The sequence below is a fragment of the Columba livia genome, chromosome 1 (assembly GCF_036013475.1).
Source record: "Columba livia isolate bColLiv1 breed racing homer chromosome 1, bColLiv1.pat.W.v2, whole genome shotgun sequence".
Classification (NCBI taxonomy): Eukaryota; Metazoa; Chordata; class Aves; order Columbiformes; family Columbidae; genus Columba; species Columba livia.
The window spans coordinates 196,600,963-196,621,272 of record NC_088602.1 but is presented as its reverse complement, the minus strand read 5'-3'; the positions used below and the strand labels follow the sequence as shown (position 1 = coordinate 196,621,272).

Here is a 20,310-nt window from a genome sequence, read left to right as displayed (position 1 = left end):
TGCAATCCGCTGCGCAAAAGAGTCAAAACATGTCCGCCCTCCGGGCGGATTCCTGATAGGCAAGCCGAACAGCCAATAGAAAGCAGCTGCGGGTTGAGCAACGTCGTCTTTGACCACTTGGCGACTGAGCAGCGCCAGGGCCGGGCGGGACTCCGCTGTGGGGAGGAGGCGGGGGGGGCAGTCGAAGGGAATTTGGTAATGGCGACGGGTTTGGTAAGTGCTTTAAAGTTTGGAGCTGCCGCTTCTAGGGGCCTGCGAGGCGCTGGCGGGGGATGGCCGGAGTCCGCCGGGCCGGAGGGGAGCGGCGGCGGCCGCGGGCCGAGCTGAGGAGGCCGTTGGGTTGTGGCTTTTGGCGGCGGCTGAGCCCGGACATTGTTTACTGGGCGCCTTCCCTCAGCGGCCCGGCGGAGCCGCCACCCTCCCGCGGGGCTGGGCTGAACCCGGCGGGGTGCGTGGGGGCGCCGGTGCCCCTTGGGGCCTTTTCAGCTGCGGTGCCGGACCGCGAAAGCCAGCGAAAGCAAGCCGGTGCCCCCCTTTGTTTTCCCCGGGGAGCTGCCTGCCTGCCCCGCTCTGTCAGAGCGAGGGCGCTCTGCCCCGCGGTGGGGAGCAGCTGCTGCTTGGGGAGAGAAGGCAGGGGGAAGCTTTGCGCCAGGTGGGGCCGGCATGGCGGGTGGTTGCGCCCGGGGGGAACAGTGGGTGCGGGGGGAGCGCCCCCCTTGTCTCCCCCCGGCCGGGCCGAGCTGTTACGCAGTTGTGAATGAATGGGGCCTTGCACGCATGCGCGCTGCCGCCTGAAGTTTATAAACAAGGGCCGCGTCCAGGCGGGATCACATGACGGGCGGGGGGCGGGGGGGGGAAGGGAGCGCGAGCGCGCTCCCGGGCGCGGCCCCGGCTCAGCCGCGGGCCCGGGGCTTCCCGGCCGTGGCGGGGGCGCTGGTGGGGAACGGGGCTCCCCGGGGCCGCCTGTGCGGCTGCGGCCCTCGCCCGGGGGTCACGCACTGCTGCGGGCTTTGGTTCTGCTGTAAATGTCCTCCTTGTGTAATCGAAGCGGTGGCTGTTGAGTGGCGGGGGGGAGCGCCTCCTCCGCGGCCCCTCCTGCAGCGGGGGAGGCAGCGGTGAAGCTGCGGTTCGGCCTGTGCGATGCTAAAGGGCCGCGTCTGCAAAAACATGGTGAATCACATTCCGTGCCCCGCTTAGGCTGCGGCGTTTTCTGGCTCCCTGGTCAGGGCAGCTCTGCCAGTCACAGTCCCCGGTGTCGATCCAGTCCTGCCACTATGTTGTGTTTTGCTTGGAGGAGCTGTTCTCTGTATCAAACTCCAGTGAATTACTGCAGGGGAAGAGCTTCCTTGGGACTCGGGAAGTAGGCTGGGGGAAGGTAGGCAAATAACACAAGGAAAACCAGGGGGCAGCACTTCCACTCAGGCATTCCTGCATAGGGCGGCGTGGGTCGGTGTTCCCCAGTTCCTGCTGAACCCCTTCTCAGCCACAGTCTTTATTTACTTTTGTCACGATTTTTTTTTTTTTTCCTCCCCGCAAAAATAGTTACGGTTTAATTAATAAACTCTTTGTTGATGTTGCCATTTGTTTTACCATGACAAGTTCATGAATGAAGCCACTTGGCCTCTAAAGAAAATGGCAGTAGTTATAGTCCTATGAAGCATATTTCTAGAAAACATCTGTTGCAACAAGTTTTGAACCTGAAGTTGAACTTGAGGGGAAAAAAAAAAGTATCTTTTGAAGCTAGATAATGCCATTCCCTTAACGTTCCAAAACATTGAAAGTCTGAGGACAAGAGAAGCACATGATGTCCAAACCAGGGTTTAATCAAGTAGAACAGAAAAAATGAAAAGTTGGGCTTATTTTTTTTGTTTTTCTTTTTAATGCATTGGTTAGAGAATTTCTTGGCTTTTGTACACGAGTGGCTTTGGTTTAGAGAAATTCTTGTGACTTGGAAGAACAATTTGTTTCTCAAATAAGTATCTTTCTTGTCAGACTAACATATTGTATCTGTACCTTATCTCTGATGTTCAGTGTGTTAGGATACGACAGGTGCTTCAAAATCTTGGCAGCTGGTGGGAAGGAAGGGGAAGGTAACAGTCTCAAAAGAAGTTAGGTCGTTCATTTTGGTAGGAAAATGGGAGAGAAAGGTAGAAAAAAATAGAGGGGCAGAAAGGACATGGACAAGCCAGAAAAACAAGGAGTGGCTTTTTAGAGTTGATTACGTGGAGATAATCATCAAGGTCCTGACCTGTACTACTGAGGTCTGATTTTTCCTGTTCAGAAATGACTGAACTTCCTACTTTTGTGGTGGTCTGTAATTTTACTGTCCCTCATGGGTGGCAGGGGCATAATTTGTATTAAAGATGCTTCTTATAGGTGAAATACACATGCCATTGATAGTTTACTTGATTGTATATTCTTCTTTCTCTTGCCTTCGCTCTCCACCTCTTAAAAATCAGAATTACACTGTTGTGGCTATTGTAGTAGTGCCCTTTGAGTAGAATCAAACATCTTGTGTTTGGAATGCAAGTTTATTTAAGTTTTGCATGTATTTGAAAGAGTAGGAGATGAGCAGGTTAGAAATTTTCCAGTAAAAAAAATTACTTATTAGGTCAGGCCTCTTCTGGTGGGGCTAGTATCTAATCTGAAGGGTTATGTCTGAACTATATTATGTACAGGACAAGCTGCAAAATGCATGAAACAGATTCATAGAATGAGTAAAACCATGGCATATCGTTAGTGTTGGTTGTATACACACAATACCTTTTAACTATTTTAATAAAGATTTTTTTTTGTAATCATTATCAGATGGCTTTTTATGAATTTCACTGAGGGAACTTTCAGGCTGATGGGCTTACTGTTTCATATGAAAATATTGGACTATTTGTAGCTGTTGTTTGTATTTCTATTGTTTGTATAACTTAGTGGATGTGTATGTGGTAGGCTTTTCAGATTTTCTTATGTGTTTTTTGCGCTTTTTTGAGGGACTTGCAATTACTTTTTCAATGACACTGCATTAAGGTCGAGGTAATAATGTTATGATAGCTTTAATTCATTATCATTTGAAAAAACTGTAGATAACCAAATTACTGAAGACTGCATAACCTTGTTTTCCAGCTTTTAGAGGCACTGGTTGTGTAGAATAGTCACAGAATTTTCTGACTGCTGAAGATGTTTCAAAGTATTTCTTTTGGTATAAATGTTACAGTACTGGGATTTGGGGATCGAAACCACAGTGATATCTACTAATAGAAGCTTCCTTTTCTTTCCATTTACAGCACAGGGTGTTAGGATGTTAGCAGTCAGATGTGTTTGAGACCATATCTAGAGTTGAGGTAGCAAGGGACTTGAAGGGCAGTGAAAAAAGCTCCTGCGGATACACCGTTGGTGAAAGAGTGAGCAGGGGGAGTGTGGGCCTGATGCTAAATGGTATAGGAGACCCCGCGTCAGTCCAGGCTGAGGACGGCATCTTCTTCGCTTTGTTCTTTATTTGCAAGGCCTTTTTCCAGGTTCTACAGGTCCCTGGGCCTAGCACCATGCATCTGAAGGAGCAGGGTCCTTCTTTGTGTATGGCAGATGAAGAACAGGTTGGGGCAGGCCAGGTCCATGAGCAGCCACACACCATCGGTGAGACCGGGTGCAAGCATCGGGGGAGCTGGTCAGTGGTGTTGTGAGGATGGTCTCCAAAAGGTGGTAGATTTGGTGGTTGGAGGGCTCCCAGTAACTGGAAAAAAAGACAATGTCACACCTGTCTTCAAAGAGGAGGATATGGGGAAGCTACAGGCTGGTTGGCCTAACCTTGATCTGCAGGAATATTGTGGAGTAGGTCCTCTGACAGCCATGTCCTGGTTCTTACAAGGCAAGAAGGTGACTGGGAATATCCAGGACAGATGAACCAAAAGTCAAATCTTGTCTGACCCGTCTGCTTGCATTGTGTGATGGGATGCGTGGCTCAGGGTACCCAGCGAATATTGTTTACCTTGGCCTGAGTGGTGGTCGAGGAAGTGACCCCAAATGCTCAGAGGCAATGGGCATAGGTGTTGACAATGGAAATTCAAACCATGTGTAAGGCAAAACTTGTTTACAGCAAGAGTAGTCACTGGAACAGATTCCTGAGAAGTGTCAGGGAACCTCCGTCCTTTAAGATACTAGAAACTCAAGTGGCCAGGGCCCCAAGGAGCCTCATTTGACTTTAGAGTTGGCTCTACCTTCTACAGGGATGGTACCAGATCATCTCTAGAGGTCCCTTTCAAGCTAAATTATGCTGTGTTTCTCAACAGACTGTGGAGGACTTGGGATTTTGGTAGCAAAGTAGCCGGTAAAACAGTTTGTGTATACAAATTTTTAACGTCTGTCTCTTTAAAGTCAGATACTTTGGAACATCCTAACATGGTCTGGGAAGTGAAGACAAATCAAATGCCTAATGCAGTTCAGAAACTCCTTCTGGTAGTGGACAAGAGAACTTCAGGCATGAATGAGTCACTGGATTTGCTGAAGTGTAATGAAAACCTGCCCTCTTCTCCTGGATATGTATCTGGTGATGAACACATGGAACTTGGTAAATAACATGACTTTTTCAGAAGCAGCCAGATTCTGAAGTTTGTTTTAGTTTTCCTATAGTGAAATTACTGGAAGTTGACTTAGATTACTGATTTTTAACTTAAGTAGGCGAGGGAATATGATAGTAAATTGTGATATCTGAAGGTCTTATTTTGAGTCACTTTTCCCTTTAACCAAGTTCCAGTTCTGACACACTGGCCTGTTGCCTTAAATGTGTTCTTTAACTCAGAGCTACAAATTTCTGCTCCTAATCTCTGGAGGAGCTTTCTTTGGCACAAGAATAACAAACAGAAAGCTCAGGAGCTCCTCCTAAAGGGAAATTATGCTGCTTTAGATCAGCTGCAAATAGAGATTCTGGGCTAGAAGAACATTTAACTTTGGTTCTTATTTACAGGACAAAAATAGCATGTAGGTTAGAAAGTATTGATATAATCAATAAAATCTTAACACACTTAATTGAAGTAATAGAGTGATTAAGAATAATGATACTTAGTTATACAAGAGCATGTAACACAGGCTTTTAACAAGCTGAACTCTCATATTTTGTATAACATGTGAAATGTGTAGATTATTGATAGGAATTCAGCCCTACCAGACTGTATACCCAGCTTTCATGACTTCTCAGTTACTTAATTCCATTCCCTGGTGGAAACATGGAAAACTTTTAACTTGTACAGCCCCTGCTGTTGATATTTTTTAGTGTCACACCTATTAAAACATTAATTTAGTTGCCTTTTATTGAATGTTTTAGTATTTTAGTGTAACATGTTGCTACTTTTGCATAATTCTGCAGTACAATTCTGTGTAAACTAGTCAGTCTCGTAAAAACTTCAAAACCAGAACTACATTTTTATCTAGTTACTTAATGTTTTTCTTAAACTGCTTGTATGAATGTACAGTAGACTAGAGACGTGATTATTTCTGTGGCCATTTTGTTCATATTATGAATAGGGTTTGTGAAATGTTGGTAATTGTGATATGAGAAAACAAAATCAGTTACTTTGTGGTTCTGTTTTGATTTTTATTTGCAAAATTTGTTGTCAACTAGAATTTATCAGTGGGTATAGTTACGGTAATTTGTGCATTTGTTTGTAGATGATCTTCCTGAACTACAGGCTGTGCAGACAGATTCTACCCCACCTGCACTTTTCCAGCTTGGTGCTGATGTTTCACATCAGGAATGTTCAAGGCCTTCATGGAACCAAAATACCTCAAACAGCAATGCGGAAAATGCTTATTCTTGTGAGAATGGAGTGAACTGGTTGACAGAATTAGCAAATATAGCCACAAGTCCTCAGAGTCCTTTGATGCAGTGCTCTTTTTATAACAGGTACTGACATTTATTTCCATGATGAACCCTAAGATTTATAATACTCTGTCTTCAGAAATATTCCCTTCACTCTTCACACCCTCTGACTTTGAACTGGAAGCCTATTTTTGATCTTTCTATCTAGAAACTTTATTCTTCTACACATGATGGCACAGGACTCATTTCAGAGCCTGTTGCAAAAGCTTCTTAATTGCCAGCCATGAATGAGGTAGGGCGGTATAAGGACATTGCTTAACCACAGGAGGCTCAGAAATTATTGGCATTTACCTCATGTGAAGGAGTATATAAAAAATGAAGATGAACTTGTTACATTAAATTCTTAATATTTACTAGTGCACTGGCTTTAGATTATTTCTTTTTTAAAGAGCTAGTTGGAAATCTAATGTAATGTGTATTTTTTGATGCTGTTCCACATTTGTGATCTGTAAATTCCATAAGGCTGTGAGAAGCAGTGTGGGATCTTAGAAATTTCTGGGCTTTACCTTCTGTTGTACAGATTTGGTCTTAGGTTTGTAATAAGAAAATTAACTGCAGTACTGTTAACAGTAGTGCAGTTGGGTTTTAATCATTAGGACAGAGAAGATGTCTTGATGTACTCTAAGAAATGAGGCATTCATTTCAAGATATTTGTGAAAACTTCAGCGTTGTGACAAGGAGATGCTGATGTGGCAGTAGTACTGACATTTGGGTGGCGTATAGAAGCTATGCACAAATTATGCTAAATACTCCCTTTGCCTGAGCTTGCACCCTTTAATCATCCCATTTGAATATTGGTGTGTAGGAAGTTTATTTGGTATTCAACTTATGCAAATAGCAATATTTATTAAATAAGAGCATTTTAGACTAATGGCAGCTAAGGCTTGTATTGTCTTAATCTGAGATGCTTTAAAGTAAATTTTTCTGTTGTAGATCATCTCCTGTTCACATAATAGCTACAAGCAAAAGTTTACATTCCTATGCACGTCCTCCACCAGGATCCTCAAGGAATGATCCTAACTTCTCCAAGAATGATTTGGATGAAACACCAGTCAGACATGAAAGGGTGAGCATGAGTAATGGCTTAAGCTTTTTGAAAAGAGAAGCTAGTTTTAAAAAAACATCTGTTTAGTTATAATACCATTCCTATTTAAGCTAGATTTTCTGTTACTTTTCTTTTTGCCCAACACAGTAGGCTTGTAGTGCTGCATCATCGAGTTCACATTCTTGTGATCACATTCTAAGAAAGCTCTGCTTGTCTTGTAGTTCGTTCTATAGCAAGCTTTAAAAAAATTGTATTAACTTGTGTGCTATCTCAAAAAGGAAATATGAAACCATCTCCTTTTACATGCACAAAAACTGTCAGTCCTACTTCTCCCTTTGCTGTGTAGTGTCTGAAACATGTCTGATAAAGACATTGAGGTTTTTCCCAGTGATTTATCTTGAACTGACTCGCACCTACAGCTTTCCAGTAATTTGACCATACAGTAACGTGTGCTTTGGTTGGTTCTGTGGAAGGCCAAGGAATGATGGCTTGTAAAATGCTTGTACCTAAGCATAAGGTGATCCAGAGGTGCAAAATTAATCTCAGAGAATGAAATCCAGAAATTTCAGGATGGCACATTTCAAAAAAAGGAGATGAAAATATTCCATTCGCATTTACTATATTCTTTGAGTCTTTGTCTTTGTGTTACATTCCTATTAGTATTTAAGGCGAAGTGATGACACAGATGCAAATTAGAGAATGTGCCTGAAGACATACAAGCCCAGCCCTACAATCTTCTGCAGTAAAATATCAACACTATTTTGCTTTTTTCAATAGGTGAGCAGTGAATCAGAATCTGGCATTTTCTGCATGTCATCACTTTCAGATGATGATGATTTAGGATGGTGCCATTCCTGGCCTTCAACTGTCTGGCATTGTTTTCTAAAAGGTAAAGAACATGTATTGTTAAATAAGTATTTGGTTTGTTTTCTTTTTTTTTCTTTGCAGACTTTCTACATAACACTAATCTTTTTTTTTCCCTTAAAAAAATCTATTAGGCTCTCGTTTGTGCTTTCATAAAGGACGCAATAAAGAGTGGCAGGATGTTGAAGATTTTGCAAGATCTGAAAGCTGTGGAAAAGAGGAAAATCTCCCAGCAAGTCCTTATAAGGTATTAAATTCATTTCAATACCTGTAGCAAATATTTAGTTTCTTTTTTCCTGAGACAGTAACTAAAGGCACAGGGATGACATGTTTATGATAGTCTAGAGCTGATCACTGCACTATTCGAGTATCTTGCTATAAAGCAATTCAGCTGAATTCATTTAGGTATGTCTTGAATGTTGTATCATCTTTATTAATTTCTAGTGAGAACACTAAGGATGCTGGTATTTTTTAATATAAGATGAGGATCTAAACCTGCAGTATACACAGTTACATGCTTTCTTGGGGGAAAAGCTCTGAACTGTGTGTTTGTTTACAGGGCTATGGTGCCGATGGTTTGAAGTTGATTTCTCATGAAGAAAGCGTTTCCTTTGGTGAGTCAGTGCTGAAGCTGACTTTTGATCCCGGCACAGTAGAAGATGGCTTGCTTACAGTAGAATGCCGACTCGATCATCCTTTTTATGTTAAAAATAAAGGTATGAAATACTACAACTATATTTAGTTGTATATTCTTAGAAAGTGGTTGCAGATTTTATTGGCATCCCATATTGCTCAAGAAATTGATTGGAGTGGTGTTGTAGAGTCAATTTACTATATTTTTAAAGAAATCCAGAATTTTAATAGACAAAACTGTAAAGCTATAAGGCTACAGAAATACTGCATCTCTCTTAAGGAAAGATTTGATCAAATATATAAATGGAGCTCAGGAAAGGAGGAAAACTGGGGGGAGAAAGGAAAGTTGCAAATAAGGGAGGCTTTTCTCACTTGCTAAACATGGAACTTCTGGTGATAAATTTTCCAGGTTTTGATTACTTTTTTTTACTAGGAGATTTTACTTGAGATAAAAATAAACTATTTGCAGTAAGAATTCCCTGAGTATGTGTTTCTGATTATTCTTTTGGGTGAAAGAAACGACATCAGAACATTTTTATAAAATTATATCATTTAGAGATACAGGATTGCTCCAGTTAAGAACTAGAGAGATTGTCTGGCCGTTTGTCTAATTTGACTCTTTACCACTTCAGGTTGGTCATCTTTTTATCCAAGCTTGACTGTGGTACAGCATGGCATTCCATGCTGTGAAATGCATCTTGGAGATCTGTGTCTACCTCCTGGACACCCTGATGCCATTAACTTTGATGATTCAGGTGTTTTTGATACATTTAAAAGGTAATTTTTGGATAAAGTGGCCTCAGTGGTTCTTGTATTTAATGAGTAGGCACCTTAAGTCTACAAGAATTCGAAGCATGTAGAGGAAAAAGAGAATACTTATGGGTAACACAAGATAGATGGGGAAAACCAAGACTGAATACTAGGAAAGCTGTGTAATTATGTGCTCTGCTAACCTGCAAATACCTTGGAGTGAAATAACATTTCAGCTCCTTTTTGTGATAGTCTAAGACAGATTAGATGAAACAGTAAAAAAAAATGTATTTTATCTGTATAAATGCTTCAGGTAAAGTGGGTTATGTTTGAAAAAAAACTAGTAGTTTTCCCACAATAGTATGTCTGCAGGCTATTAACTTGTGCTTCGTATGCAGCTGTGTTATCTGAATGATCCAAGTAGTTTCTTAGTAATAAATGCGTGTGCTATGACTTTAGAATACAGGACTTGCATAACAAGTTCTTACTATTTTTGTATACTCTGCTTTCTGTGATGTTTTTTCTAATATATCAAACTTATCTAACTTCAAAGTTTGATTAACTTTGAGCAAGGAGTTCAACCAGATAACCTTGAGAGGTCCTGTCCAACATAAATTATTCTATTCAGATTCTAAGGAAATAGTATTACTCAAAGGTTTTGCCATACAATTTTGAGATTTCTAGGTTTAGTAGAATTCATCTTCTCCTACGATACTGGATCCTTTTTAGCATTGTTTTTAGTTCAGTTGCTTTTTGTTTTTTACAATTAAAAAAAAAAAGAATTTAAAATGCTGTTTGCAGTTCAAGCCCTAGGAGGCTTGCATGATGTCAGTCTGGCACAGAGCGTTCAGATTGCTTGTCTTCACTCATTTGCTGTCTTGGGGTTGTTTTTTCTTTCTTACTAACTCCTGTTCTGAACTGCCTATGTACAGAGCGATTGGTCATTATAGTTACATCTCACTGAAAAATTGGGAGTTGTGGCTCCTAATTCATCCTGCAGCCCAGCTGAATACAGCCTGGATGCTTCAGATTCCTTGTCTCTCTTTCTGGGCAGAAGGGAGTAAGTCACTGAGAAAGGAACGTGCAGCAGCAACTGTTTACAGCACAGAAGAATTAAGGAACATGATTCTGTTGCTGGGTTATGGGAAGGAGATTGAGAATAGGAAGGGTGTTTGTAGAACAGAGAGATCCTTTCTCATTATCTCAAGCTCACCTGCAAGGTTGGCGGCATTATCCTTTCGTTGTTGCTTTTTACTTGTCTGAGGGATTTTGGAGACAACCCTTCAGGCTCCTCCCTTGCTCCTGGTTCCATCCTTTGCAGAAGGGGCTGGACTGCCACTTGCAGTCCTGCCTTCCCAGTAGTTCACTTGTGTGCAGAAAAAAGCTCTCCAAAGCCCTTATTTTTGACAAAATTATGCAGCTATAGCCACATCGAGCAGTGAGTGAGCACAGCCTTAGAGTTATATACATTTCATGTTTATTTTGTGGTGATAACTAGTGTTTTGGAGTTATGACCGATTAGCACTTTGACCAGTGTGTTTTCCCCGTATAGTGTGCTAAAGACAGGATAGCCTGCGACTCCCAGACTGATCTGCACACACCTGGACACAATAATAAGTAGACTGTGGAATTAAACTTCTTCCGTAGTTAATTGTAGTTGTTCGTCAACAACAAATTACAACAGTTACAGTATTTGGAGGTCTACATTGTATGGAAACAGCTTATCTAAGCTGTTGAAATACCTTGAAATATTGAGGAACCTCACATTTTTGTCACTAGAGGGCAGACGTTTGTCAGTTTCAATCAAATAGTTTGCAACATTATGGATCTTTAAACAATTTTTTAGTATCAGTGGAAGGTTTGTCTGTAAAACAATATGTATTTAACTGTATTTAACTGCTTAGAGAAGTTATTTATGCACTAATGTATATTATATATTTTAATATAGTGTCTTCATATTTGTGATTCTTCTGTATTTTCAAGTGCTTGTTCTTCCCACATCAGTTGTCCTTTTCAGTATCTATAATTCACCAACGAGATTTGATTTATAGTAAGGACAGAAGCAGAAAGAAAGAAACTTATTTCAAAAGAGGATTAAATTTGAAAACAGTGTATATTTAATTGATATACGGCTGGGGAATTAGTAATACACAGCAGATCTTGCAAAGCTGCAGTCTGCCAGCACATTGAAAAAACTATTAATTAATCTGCCAAAGTTTGGTGTGGTTTTTGGTTTTGGTTTTTTGGGTTGGTGGCTGGTTTGTTGTTTTTTTTCACACTGACATTGCATCAAGCACAAGTCATTCTGTCCCACAAAAGTGACCAGAATACTAGAAGTTTAGTACAGGTGAAGAGTGGGCAGCTCTCTAGGGATTTTACATTAAAACTCCTTGATCGTTTTACGCTGTGTCTTTTTCTTGTAGTTACGATTTTACACCAATGGATTCCTCTGCAGTGTATGTGCTCAGCAGCATGGCTCGCCAGCGTCGCGCTTCTCTGTCTTGTGGAGGATCAAACAATCCAGATGCTGAGAGATCAGAATGCAGCAGTAAAAACTGTGCGTCTGCTGCATCGTCACATCTTTCCTCCAATTCTTTGTACAGCAAAGCTGGCAAAAGCCACAGCTCAGGGACTGCAAGTACTGTGAGTGCCACATCTCCAAACAAGTGCAAAAGACCAATGAATGCCTTCATGCTTTTTGCCAAAAAATACAGAGTTGAATATACTCAGATGTATCCAGGAAAAGACAACAGGTAATGGTTTAAAATTCTAGTTTTTTAATTACTGGTGTGCTAGCCAAACATCCATGTCCCGCCTTTAAATTTAAGTGGACTAAATGTTGCATTTGACATAAAATATGTGTTTGTTGTTTTAAGAACAAGTTTTGTAAGATGCTGACACAAACTTAAGTTATGGGTGGACTTCAAATATATACAGTGCTTGGTAAATTTGACACAAGCAATTTTTGGCAAACTTAACTTCTGAGAAAGAATTTGGGTAAAGCAGCTGACATATGTATATATGTGCACCCAGAGTCACAAGTACACAACTGTCTTTGTTTACACTGGTGAGAAATATCTGTGGGATAAAAAGTACCAGGCTCGCTGCTCATGTGTTGTGTTGGAAAAAGGGAATTTCTGCTTCTTCTAATTAAGTCTTGACATATTATTGCAAATTGTTCAGTGCACTTACTATCATTTAGTCTCAGTCTGTGTATCATACTGAATAATGAAGTACTGATTGTTAGGGTATCTGAAAGATCTTCATCCAAACAAAACATTGCTAAATTTTCTTTGTCTTAAAGACATTCAACAATCTGCTGAAATTTGCAGGAGTCGTCATATGAGCATGTGTTTGGGGAAGGGTTCTTTGTTGGCTTGTTCTTTTGTTCATATGCACATTCATGTCTAAACGTTTTTTACATAAATATGTCCATTACATATATTTTCAATAATATGCCATGCTAATTGTGCATATGAAATATAAACCAAATAATGAACATGCACTGATCTTATAATCAGATAATAGAAAACTGTTACTGTCGAAATTGCATTGTCACGTAAAAATTCTAGTACTAAGTCTGGTAAAAACTAAAGGTGACAGGGCTTTGAAAGAGTTTTGGTTATTTTATGATGTTCCAGTAAGGAGGCTGTAACTGGTGTTGAGAAATAAAATGCTACCATAGAGATAACTCATCCTTAAATCCCAGTCAGTCCTGTGTGTCCTGGCAATGGTGCTCTGCAGTGTTTATAGCAATTCCAGTGAAGCAGATCTGCTGCTTTCACATTCATTGCAGCTATCAATGAGAAACGGAACAGAATGTCAGCTGGGAAAGTTTATGATGATTATATATTTAATTTAAAATGCTGATTTCAAATGGGTGCAGTGAACTGGATCTGCAGCTAGGTGGATTTGAAAACAAATGGAATATTTCAGTGAGAACCTTGAAGGAAGGCGATGGCGAAGTTCCACGTGGGCGGCAGAGCATGCCGCTCGCAGTCCCGTTTGGGAGGCAGCGCGCTGCGGTGCAGTCCTGTGGCATCCACAAAATACAGCGCAGAAGAAGTCGTAGAAGTTAGTGATAATTGGTTTTATAGGCATTCAGCTACTGTTGTTAAAGTGTTGCTGGGACATTTACTAATTCCACCTGTTCAGAAGCAACTCTCTTGTTTCTTAAATGTAAGTATGTGTCATTTTCAGATTACTGAGTAGATCTTAGAGTTGGTTACAGGTAGGACACATTTCTGTACATGGAGTTCTTATGTTTGCTACAGTTATTTTTCTTATGCATATAAGAAATTGCAGAACTTGAGGTATTCAGAGTTAAATGGTCTCTTCTGAGACAAAGTAGCTCAAGCCATGTCGACAAAATCTGTAAACATTAAAAACACAAGTTAACATTCATGTGATACTGAAACGAACTGTAGACCCTAGGACTGTACTTGAGAAACTGGTGTTAGAGTGGCACTTCTTTTCTAGATATTCTCACTGTAATTGTAGTTGGACTTGATTGTGGGTTCAGAAATACTTGAATAATTGGAGTAGTGTACATTCTAAAGATGAAGAAAATCACCTGAACTATTAACAGCGTTTGTTCGTGCTGAACATAATTGCTGAGTAAACTTGAGACATTCTCAACTACTGTTTGACAGTTTCTTTTGAATTAGCTGCAGCGTAAGGGATGGCATCCTGCACACCACTCTGTTCCTAAAACATTATCAGGTGCCTCTCCAGCGTTGTCAGAGGAGGAGGCGGCACACAGCGTGCTGCCGCGTTCTGACTGCTGAAGGGCACCTGAGGCAGGGATGAGCTAGGGTCAGTGTTTTCTTGACTCTGGTTGGGAGGATTAGGTCTGTTATGTCAGGAAATTTCTCTGCACATCATGTTTTCAGTCTCAGTGGTTCGCTCATTGAACTGTTTCCTTGTAGAAATGGAGCTTTTGTCTTTGCATTACGTTTTTCAAGCTTTTTGAGACATACAGATCTGTATTCACTTTCAGTGCCTCAGTGCAGTTTTTTCTCTGGAGGTACAAAATCCGTATTTTTGCATTTGAAATACAAAGATTTCATAGTGCAGTTTTATTTGGAAATACAGTGGCTTTCTCAGCAAACCTGCTGACTCTGGGTCACTGTGCTGTTTCCTGGGGCTATGAGTGACCCGATACAGACTGGTGACCAAAACCAGACAGGTTTCTGCTGCTGTTGATTTGTCTCTGGATATTGCCAAAACATGAAACATCTGCTAGTTAAGCTGGAGTGTGTTTAATTCTGACAACAGAACTAAGATACCGGTTCTTAATTCTGGTAGAAAAGCAGAAATTCCATTGCCAAAGAGCCAGGCTGTGCACTTGGGTTTGATGTTGAAGGGATCTGGCTGCAGCTGGAGGAATTTGCTGTGAGGAGCCACCAGAGCAGGTGACAGTAGGTGCCAGCAGGGGTGCAGCACAGCCTGGCCAAGGTGTCACTGTGACCCAGAGCTCTGCAGCTCCGGGACCCTGAGCGGTGCCGCACGGGCTTGCAGGAGCCAAATCCGTTTCCTTGGTGTGGTGCAGAAGCGCCTTGAGAATTGCTGCATGTGAAATGATGTGGAAATGGTTGATGAGACTCTGCTCTTCTTGGTTCTGTTAGTCTGTCTATAGCTTTGCAGTCACAAGGAGCTTTTTAATATGATAAAGCAAAGTACTTAGCCGTACACACCTTTTTCGTAGAACTTTCATCACTGTAATCTGAAGCCAGAGCATCCCTACTCAGTAGTTTAGTAGTAATCATTGATAAAAGAGCTGTTGTTTAGAGAATTTCATTCAGCTACAGGATGGAGTTAAGAGCTTTAATGGAATATTGATCCAACATTTGTGGAAGTGCAGTTAAGCAGTATGGCATGATAGCATGGGGAAATACTGCCCAGAAGACATGAAGTTCATAAGGAGTAGGAAAAGCAATTGATTCAGCTACTGGCAATAATAATAGGTGCGTTAGAACAAATGGGAACTTTCCGGTACGTTCCACCCACTCGTGTTCTCCCCAGTGTGGGTAAAAGGTGGAGAAAGCTACACACATCTATTACATAGACATGGGGGTTGGTTGCAGTTAATCAGATATTTGTTTGGCTGAGGTCGTATTCAGATCATTGCTCTAATTATTAGAGAACATATTTTCAGCAAATCTGTCATATGATCATCTAGTACAAAAGCAGAGCAAAACAAATGTGAGTTACCATTTGGTGGTAGTTTTTTTAACATCCCTATTTTGCTGGTTTATACAAGTTGCTGTGTATTCAAATGAACTCCCTTCGAAATGTTAGACTGTGCATTGACCCATGCTCAGCTAACACAGAACTCTGAGCTGTTTAACTGTTACAAGAAGTATGAGAAGATAATCAGAAACACGATTAAGATACAATTTATTTCTTCTGTGTGTATTATTTCCACTTTTAACTTTTGTATTCTTGAAAGTGCTGAGATGAGAAAGAGAGTATTTCTTAACACCTTATCCTGATCATACTGTAAACATTTCTCTTGCAGAGCCATAAGTGTGATACTTGGTGACAGGTGGAAGAAAATGAAAAATGAGGAAAGACGGATGTACACACTAGAAGCCAAGGCCTTGGCAGAAGAACAGAAACGTTTAAATCCTGACTGTTGGAAACGAAAACGAACAAATTCGGTATGTTTGTGAAGCGATCTCTTTTGTTGTGCAACTAAATGTGTTCCTACAGCAGCCAGAGTGGGTTTGTTCAGGCCAAACTCTGCTGTCCACTGCTGTCTTGATAGCCCAAACCTTCCCATTCCTGCCTTGTGTGTGGGAAACAGACCAGGAGAGGCTCTGTCTCTGAGTATTTCGTGAGGGTTCTGCGTGTTCTCTTGGACTGAAAGTGAGTGTGCTTGTGAAATGCACAAACTTTCGTTTGAAGTAACTGAGTTTATAAGGTTGTACCTAAATTACGTCTGTCCATTCCCTTCAAAAACATTCAGACTTTCACAGAGTTGTCTGTTGTGATTCAGTGAGTTTCCTTTTGCTTCAGTAAAAGTTCTTTTCCAGTTTTGTATTTTTTACTCGTAGTTTCTGTCAGCATATGTGAAGTTATGGAGGGAGCAAATTTTTTTTCTATTGATCACTTTCATTTATTACTCTATTTAATTGTAAAATAAATAAAATGGATAACACTTCTTCTGTAGGGAAATAAATTGCTTTCCACTTCATAGAAGGCCATGAATTTAAGAGTCTGCTGTAATGTATTGGTAGGTGGTAAATGTATTAGGTAAGATAAGGGCTTTAAAGCTAATATATTATATAAAGAGAACAGCAAAAAAAAGGAGAATCTGCCAACGTGCATGTTCAGCTAGAAGAGCAGGTTGGAAGGAGAGAGCACTGAGGTACCCAGAATGCCAGGGCCTTTCCTCAGCTGTTTTGTGCCTGGGTAGGAGACCAGGTGTGCTGTGGGCTTTGCAGGTTTCACATTTTCATGTTCAAATTACGCCCCGTTCCTTTTGTGTGTAAATGAGGTTAACTTTCTCGAGAGTATACGCAAGTGTTGCCTTAAGGCTGAATCAGAAATGCTCCAAAGCCAAGTTGCTTCTTGCAGTACGTACATGGTGCTGAGTTCTCAGTCCCTTGGTGCAGAAGGTTTCACCAGCTCCCAGCTGTGAAGAACAAACTGGTTTTCTGTTCTCTGTATTCTATTGGAATCAACAGTGACAGCTGCTCTTAGATTTCCTTGTGGCGTTAGTTAAAATAATGAGAGTCCTGGGCATGGTATGGTGACATCAGGCTCACTGTGTACCTGTGAGCTTCAGGAACTCGCTGGGGATGTCTGTGTGTACCTGAGAGGAATGGGGGTGGGTTGGCCTTAGTAGAAAGGGTAGTTTTCTACCTGCCTTGCAGTAGGGTCTTCAGGCCAACATAACAGAATCTGTAGAACCTGTTACCTCTGTGTTACAGCAGGAAATACCTTTTTTTTTTAAATCACAGACTGTCAGGGATTGGAAGGGACCTCAGATCATCCAGTCCAGTCCCCTGCTGGAGCAGGAACACCCAGATGAGGTTACACAGGAGGGTGTCCAGGCGGGTTTTGAATGTCTCCAGAGGAGGAGACTCCACAACCCCCCTGGGCAGCCTGTTCCAGTGTCTGTCACCCTCACTGTGAAGAAGTTTCTTCTCAAATTTAAGTGGAACCTCTTGTGTTCCAGTTTGTACCCATTGCCCCTTGTCCTGTCATTGGTTGTCACCGAGAAGAGCCTGGCCCCATCCTCCTGACACTCTCCCTTTATATATCTGTAGACGTTAATAAGGTCACCTCTCAGTGAACTAAGGATTTTTTCACAGCTTGGTTACCTTAGCAGGTAGCAGTGGTGGACTCCAGGCTGTGACAAAGAAGTCTTGATGGTCTTTTGGTGATGAGGAGTTAACATCTTGTGGTTTGGCCTTTTGTTTTATTCTGAGTAACTGACCAATGATTACAAGTACTTGTGGTTTCAAAACGAGTGTTTGCTGGATTCAGGACAGTATCTCGTGCCCCTTTGCTCAGTAACTGCTTACCTGGTTTTCTCTTCTCTTTTCTCAGGGCTCACAACAGCATTAAGCCAGAATTTTCCTGTCGACTCTGTATTTACAAAATGGCTGTTGCTTGATGGCAAGAAGATGCAAGATCAAGGTCTTACTATTTGTTGTGACTTTGTGTGACCATAAAATACTGGCACCATCAAGTTAGAAATGATCTAACACGAGTGCAGATTCGCTTTTTACAATAGAACATTAAGTAAGCTAAAACTATCAACATTTTAAACCAAATTGCCTTATTTTTCTTCCAAACTTCATCTATGTATCAGGTAATATAGGCTTGAAAATGGATATCCTGTGGTGCTAAAGTACTTTAGAAAGAGGCGAAGGAGACCTGTAAAAATGTTTATTTTTAGAAGAAAATGTACAAAAAGGGGAATTTTAAAATACGTAACAGCTGTTTATATACACTGATTCTTATTGCTGATTAATATGTATTGCACAACCATATTATTGATTACGATTCTGGGGCCTGGGCTTTTCTGAAATGGCAAAACGTACTCTCAGCCTCTTGCTTCCCAGCCTGCCCAGATGCCAACAAGTTACCGGAACGTGGTGGATGGAGAGCGCAGGGTCGTGGAGCGCGGGAGCTGCCGCTTGGGTTGCCACGTCAAACACTTGTAGCCACAAGGGAGCTGTTTTTTGCACCAGCCGGCACTAGTGAGAGCTGTTATTTCCAGTAGAAACAATGGCCCAAGACAGGATGAAACGAATAAGTAGCGTTATCTCAAGAAAAAAATGGTGCTGTTGCTACCATCACCATCATAGTTTTAACTCTGTGTTTTGTCTTTGCCACATATTCTACAATATTTTATTTTGCCATACGACATCTTTATGGTGGGGGCAAACTTTGCACTTAACTATACGTGCAACACTTGCACTTTACTTTTTTTTCCTCCAACTGTCTAAAATTAGAGCAGCTGCATTAGGATTACAAATTGCTTCTGCTGTGAACTTTTACAATCGTGGCTTTTCATGTACTAAACAGCCGTGTGTTTCTTTTTTTTAAGAATCACAACTGTAAATTTCAGTTTGACACATGTCTACATGATGTTGCCCCTAAAATTTTTTGCACACTATATTCTTGTATATTATTTCAAATAAAGTCATTAAAATTTGGTGGTGTGTATTTTATAAGATGAAGACATCATGAAGTCAGTCCTGTATGGTGTGATGCTTTGCACTTGGGAAGCTGCTGAAGAATTCCAAATACCGAGTTCAGGATTAGATAAGTCAAAGCTCTTTATTACAGTTTAAGCAAAAAGAGAGTTGAAATCAATATAAATTATTTCAAAGTGAATAACAGTGCACTAGAGAACCATTTATGTAAATCTAGAAATATTTTTCCTTGTGTTAAAATTAGTGATTTTTTAGATGGAAACTGATGATTCTAGAGTTTCAAAAGTACAGTTCTCTGAATAAGGCTAAAATGTATCCAACTGTTTAAAACTGTACTTGGAGGAAAAGAGCATCTTCCTTATTTGAGATATTCAGCAACTACACTGTAATGTCTGAGTATGTTCTGATTTTAAACCTTTCTAAATTCAAAAGGAATGCTCAAGAATGATTCATTTTTATTAGATGTAGGCTCACAGCACATAGAAATTATACAATTTCCTTATAATAGTTGTGTATAAGTAAGTAAGTTCTATAATGCGAATGTAAAGCAAAAAGGCAGAAGTTGCATGGATGAAGGAGGTACTTGTGTTTCACTATAAAGCCCATGTGTTTGGGAATAATTTACATGAACCAGAAGTACAAAGACCCATGACTGTGGTACTGTCCATTCCCTCTTTTGGAAGAGTTGTCCAAACATACTCACTGAAGGGCCGACATGGCTTTCTGCAGCAGCTGAACCATTATGGGATAGACTGGTGCAAACTCCTTTTCCTCTCTTGTTCTTACTGATTGAACATAAGCTTCCAGTGCACCTCTGGAAAAGAAAAACAAGAGTGAATAGCACCAAGTACGGTTTTCCCCCCACTGCAGAAATTTGCTCGTATGATCTTGTGTGATCTTGCTCTACAAAATTGTTCCCTCATCTTTCTCTCCTTACATGTTTTGAGGAGCGAACAAGCTAACATTTAAATCAGCAGCATGTTGCAGATGGCTTGAAATGACAGCTCTGACGCACAGACCCGGGCACAGTGCTGTACTGGTAACCTTTAGAAACGAAAAGAATCGACTCCAGCTGCTGCAGACACCACGAGCAGAACTTACAGAACGAAAACTGGGGCACTGGTGAACAGCCAAGGTGCCTTTGGGTGATGCCTGGCTCAGGCTTCTGACCCGCTGCTGCCCCCAGGAGCACGGTGCTACCAAAGTGTGTCTGCGTTCCTGTGGCTCCGCTGTGCTTTTCTTCTACGTTGTCACAGGATGTCACACAGAGATTAGGTGATTTACATAAATACAGCCATTTCAAAGGTAAATGGGGCAATTGTGATTACGTACCTGTCTGTACTTAATTGAACTTGCTTTATAACACAGGCCTACTTTTCATCCAACAAATCCAGTAAATGCTGGTGTTGAACAACAGCAGAGCTGTAAAAGATTCTGTAAATGCTGAAATGTTCAGATTTTGACGTAACAGTTAAGTA

At 41.0% G+C, this 20,310-nt stretch overlaps 2 protein-coding genes across 4 annotated transcripts in view; one reads left to right on the top strand and one right to left on the bottom strand.

Moving 5' to 3' along the window:
- The first annotated feature begins 66 nt into the window (after positions 1–66).
- HBP1 (HMG-box transcription factor 1) lies at positions 67–18,831 on the top strand. 2 transcript variants are annotated; one of them, XM_065049030.1, is made up of 11 exons: positions 67–213; positions 4,366–4,558; positions 5,656–5,890; positions 6,800–6,932; positions 7,689–7,800; positions 7,910–8,022; positions 8,335–8,491; positions 9,041–9,185; positions 11,582–11,911; positions 15,679–15,820; positions 17,718–18,831. In XM_065049030.1, the coding sequence occupies exons 1-11, from the start codon at positions 199–201 to the stop codon at positions 17,733–17,735; spliced, it is 1,593 nt and encodes a 530-aa protein (XP_064905102.1). In that variant the 5' UTR covers positions 67–198; the 3' UTR covers positions 17,736–18,831. The 2 variants fall into 2 exon arrangements, with proteins under 2 accessions (XP_064905102.1, XP_064905103.1); XM_065049031.1 differs by lacking the exon at positions 67–213 and adding an exon at positions 607–652.
- COG5 (component of oligomeric golgi complex 5) overlaps positions 18,045–20,310 on the bottom strand; it is a 189,039-nt gene continuing 186,773 nt past the window's right edge. For both annotated transcript variants that reach the window (XM_065049026.1, XM_005498123.3), the window contains exon 22: positions 18,045–19,646. In XM_065049026.1, the coding sequence (XP_064905098.1) occupies positions 19,532–19,646 (115 nt within the window). In that variant the 3' untranslated portion in view covers positions 18,045–19,531. The remainder of the gene's footprint in view (positions 19,647–20,310) is intronic.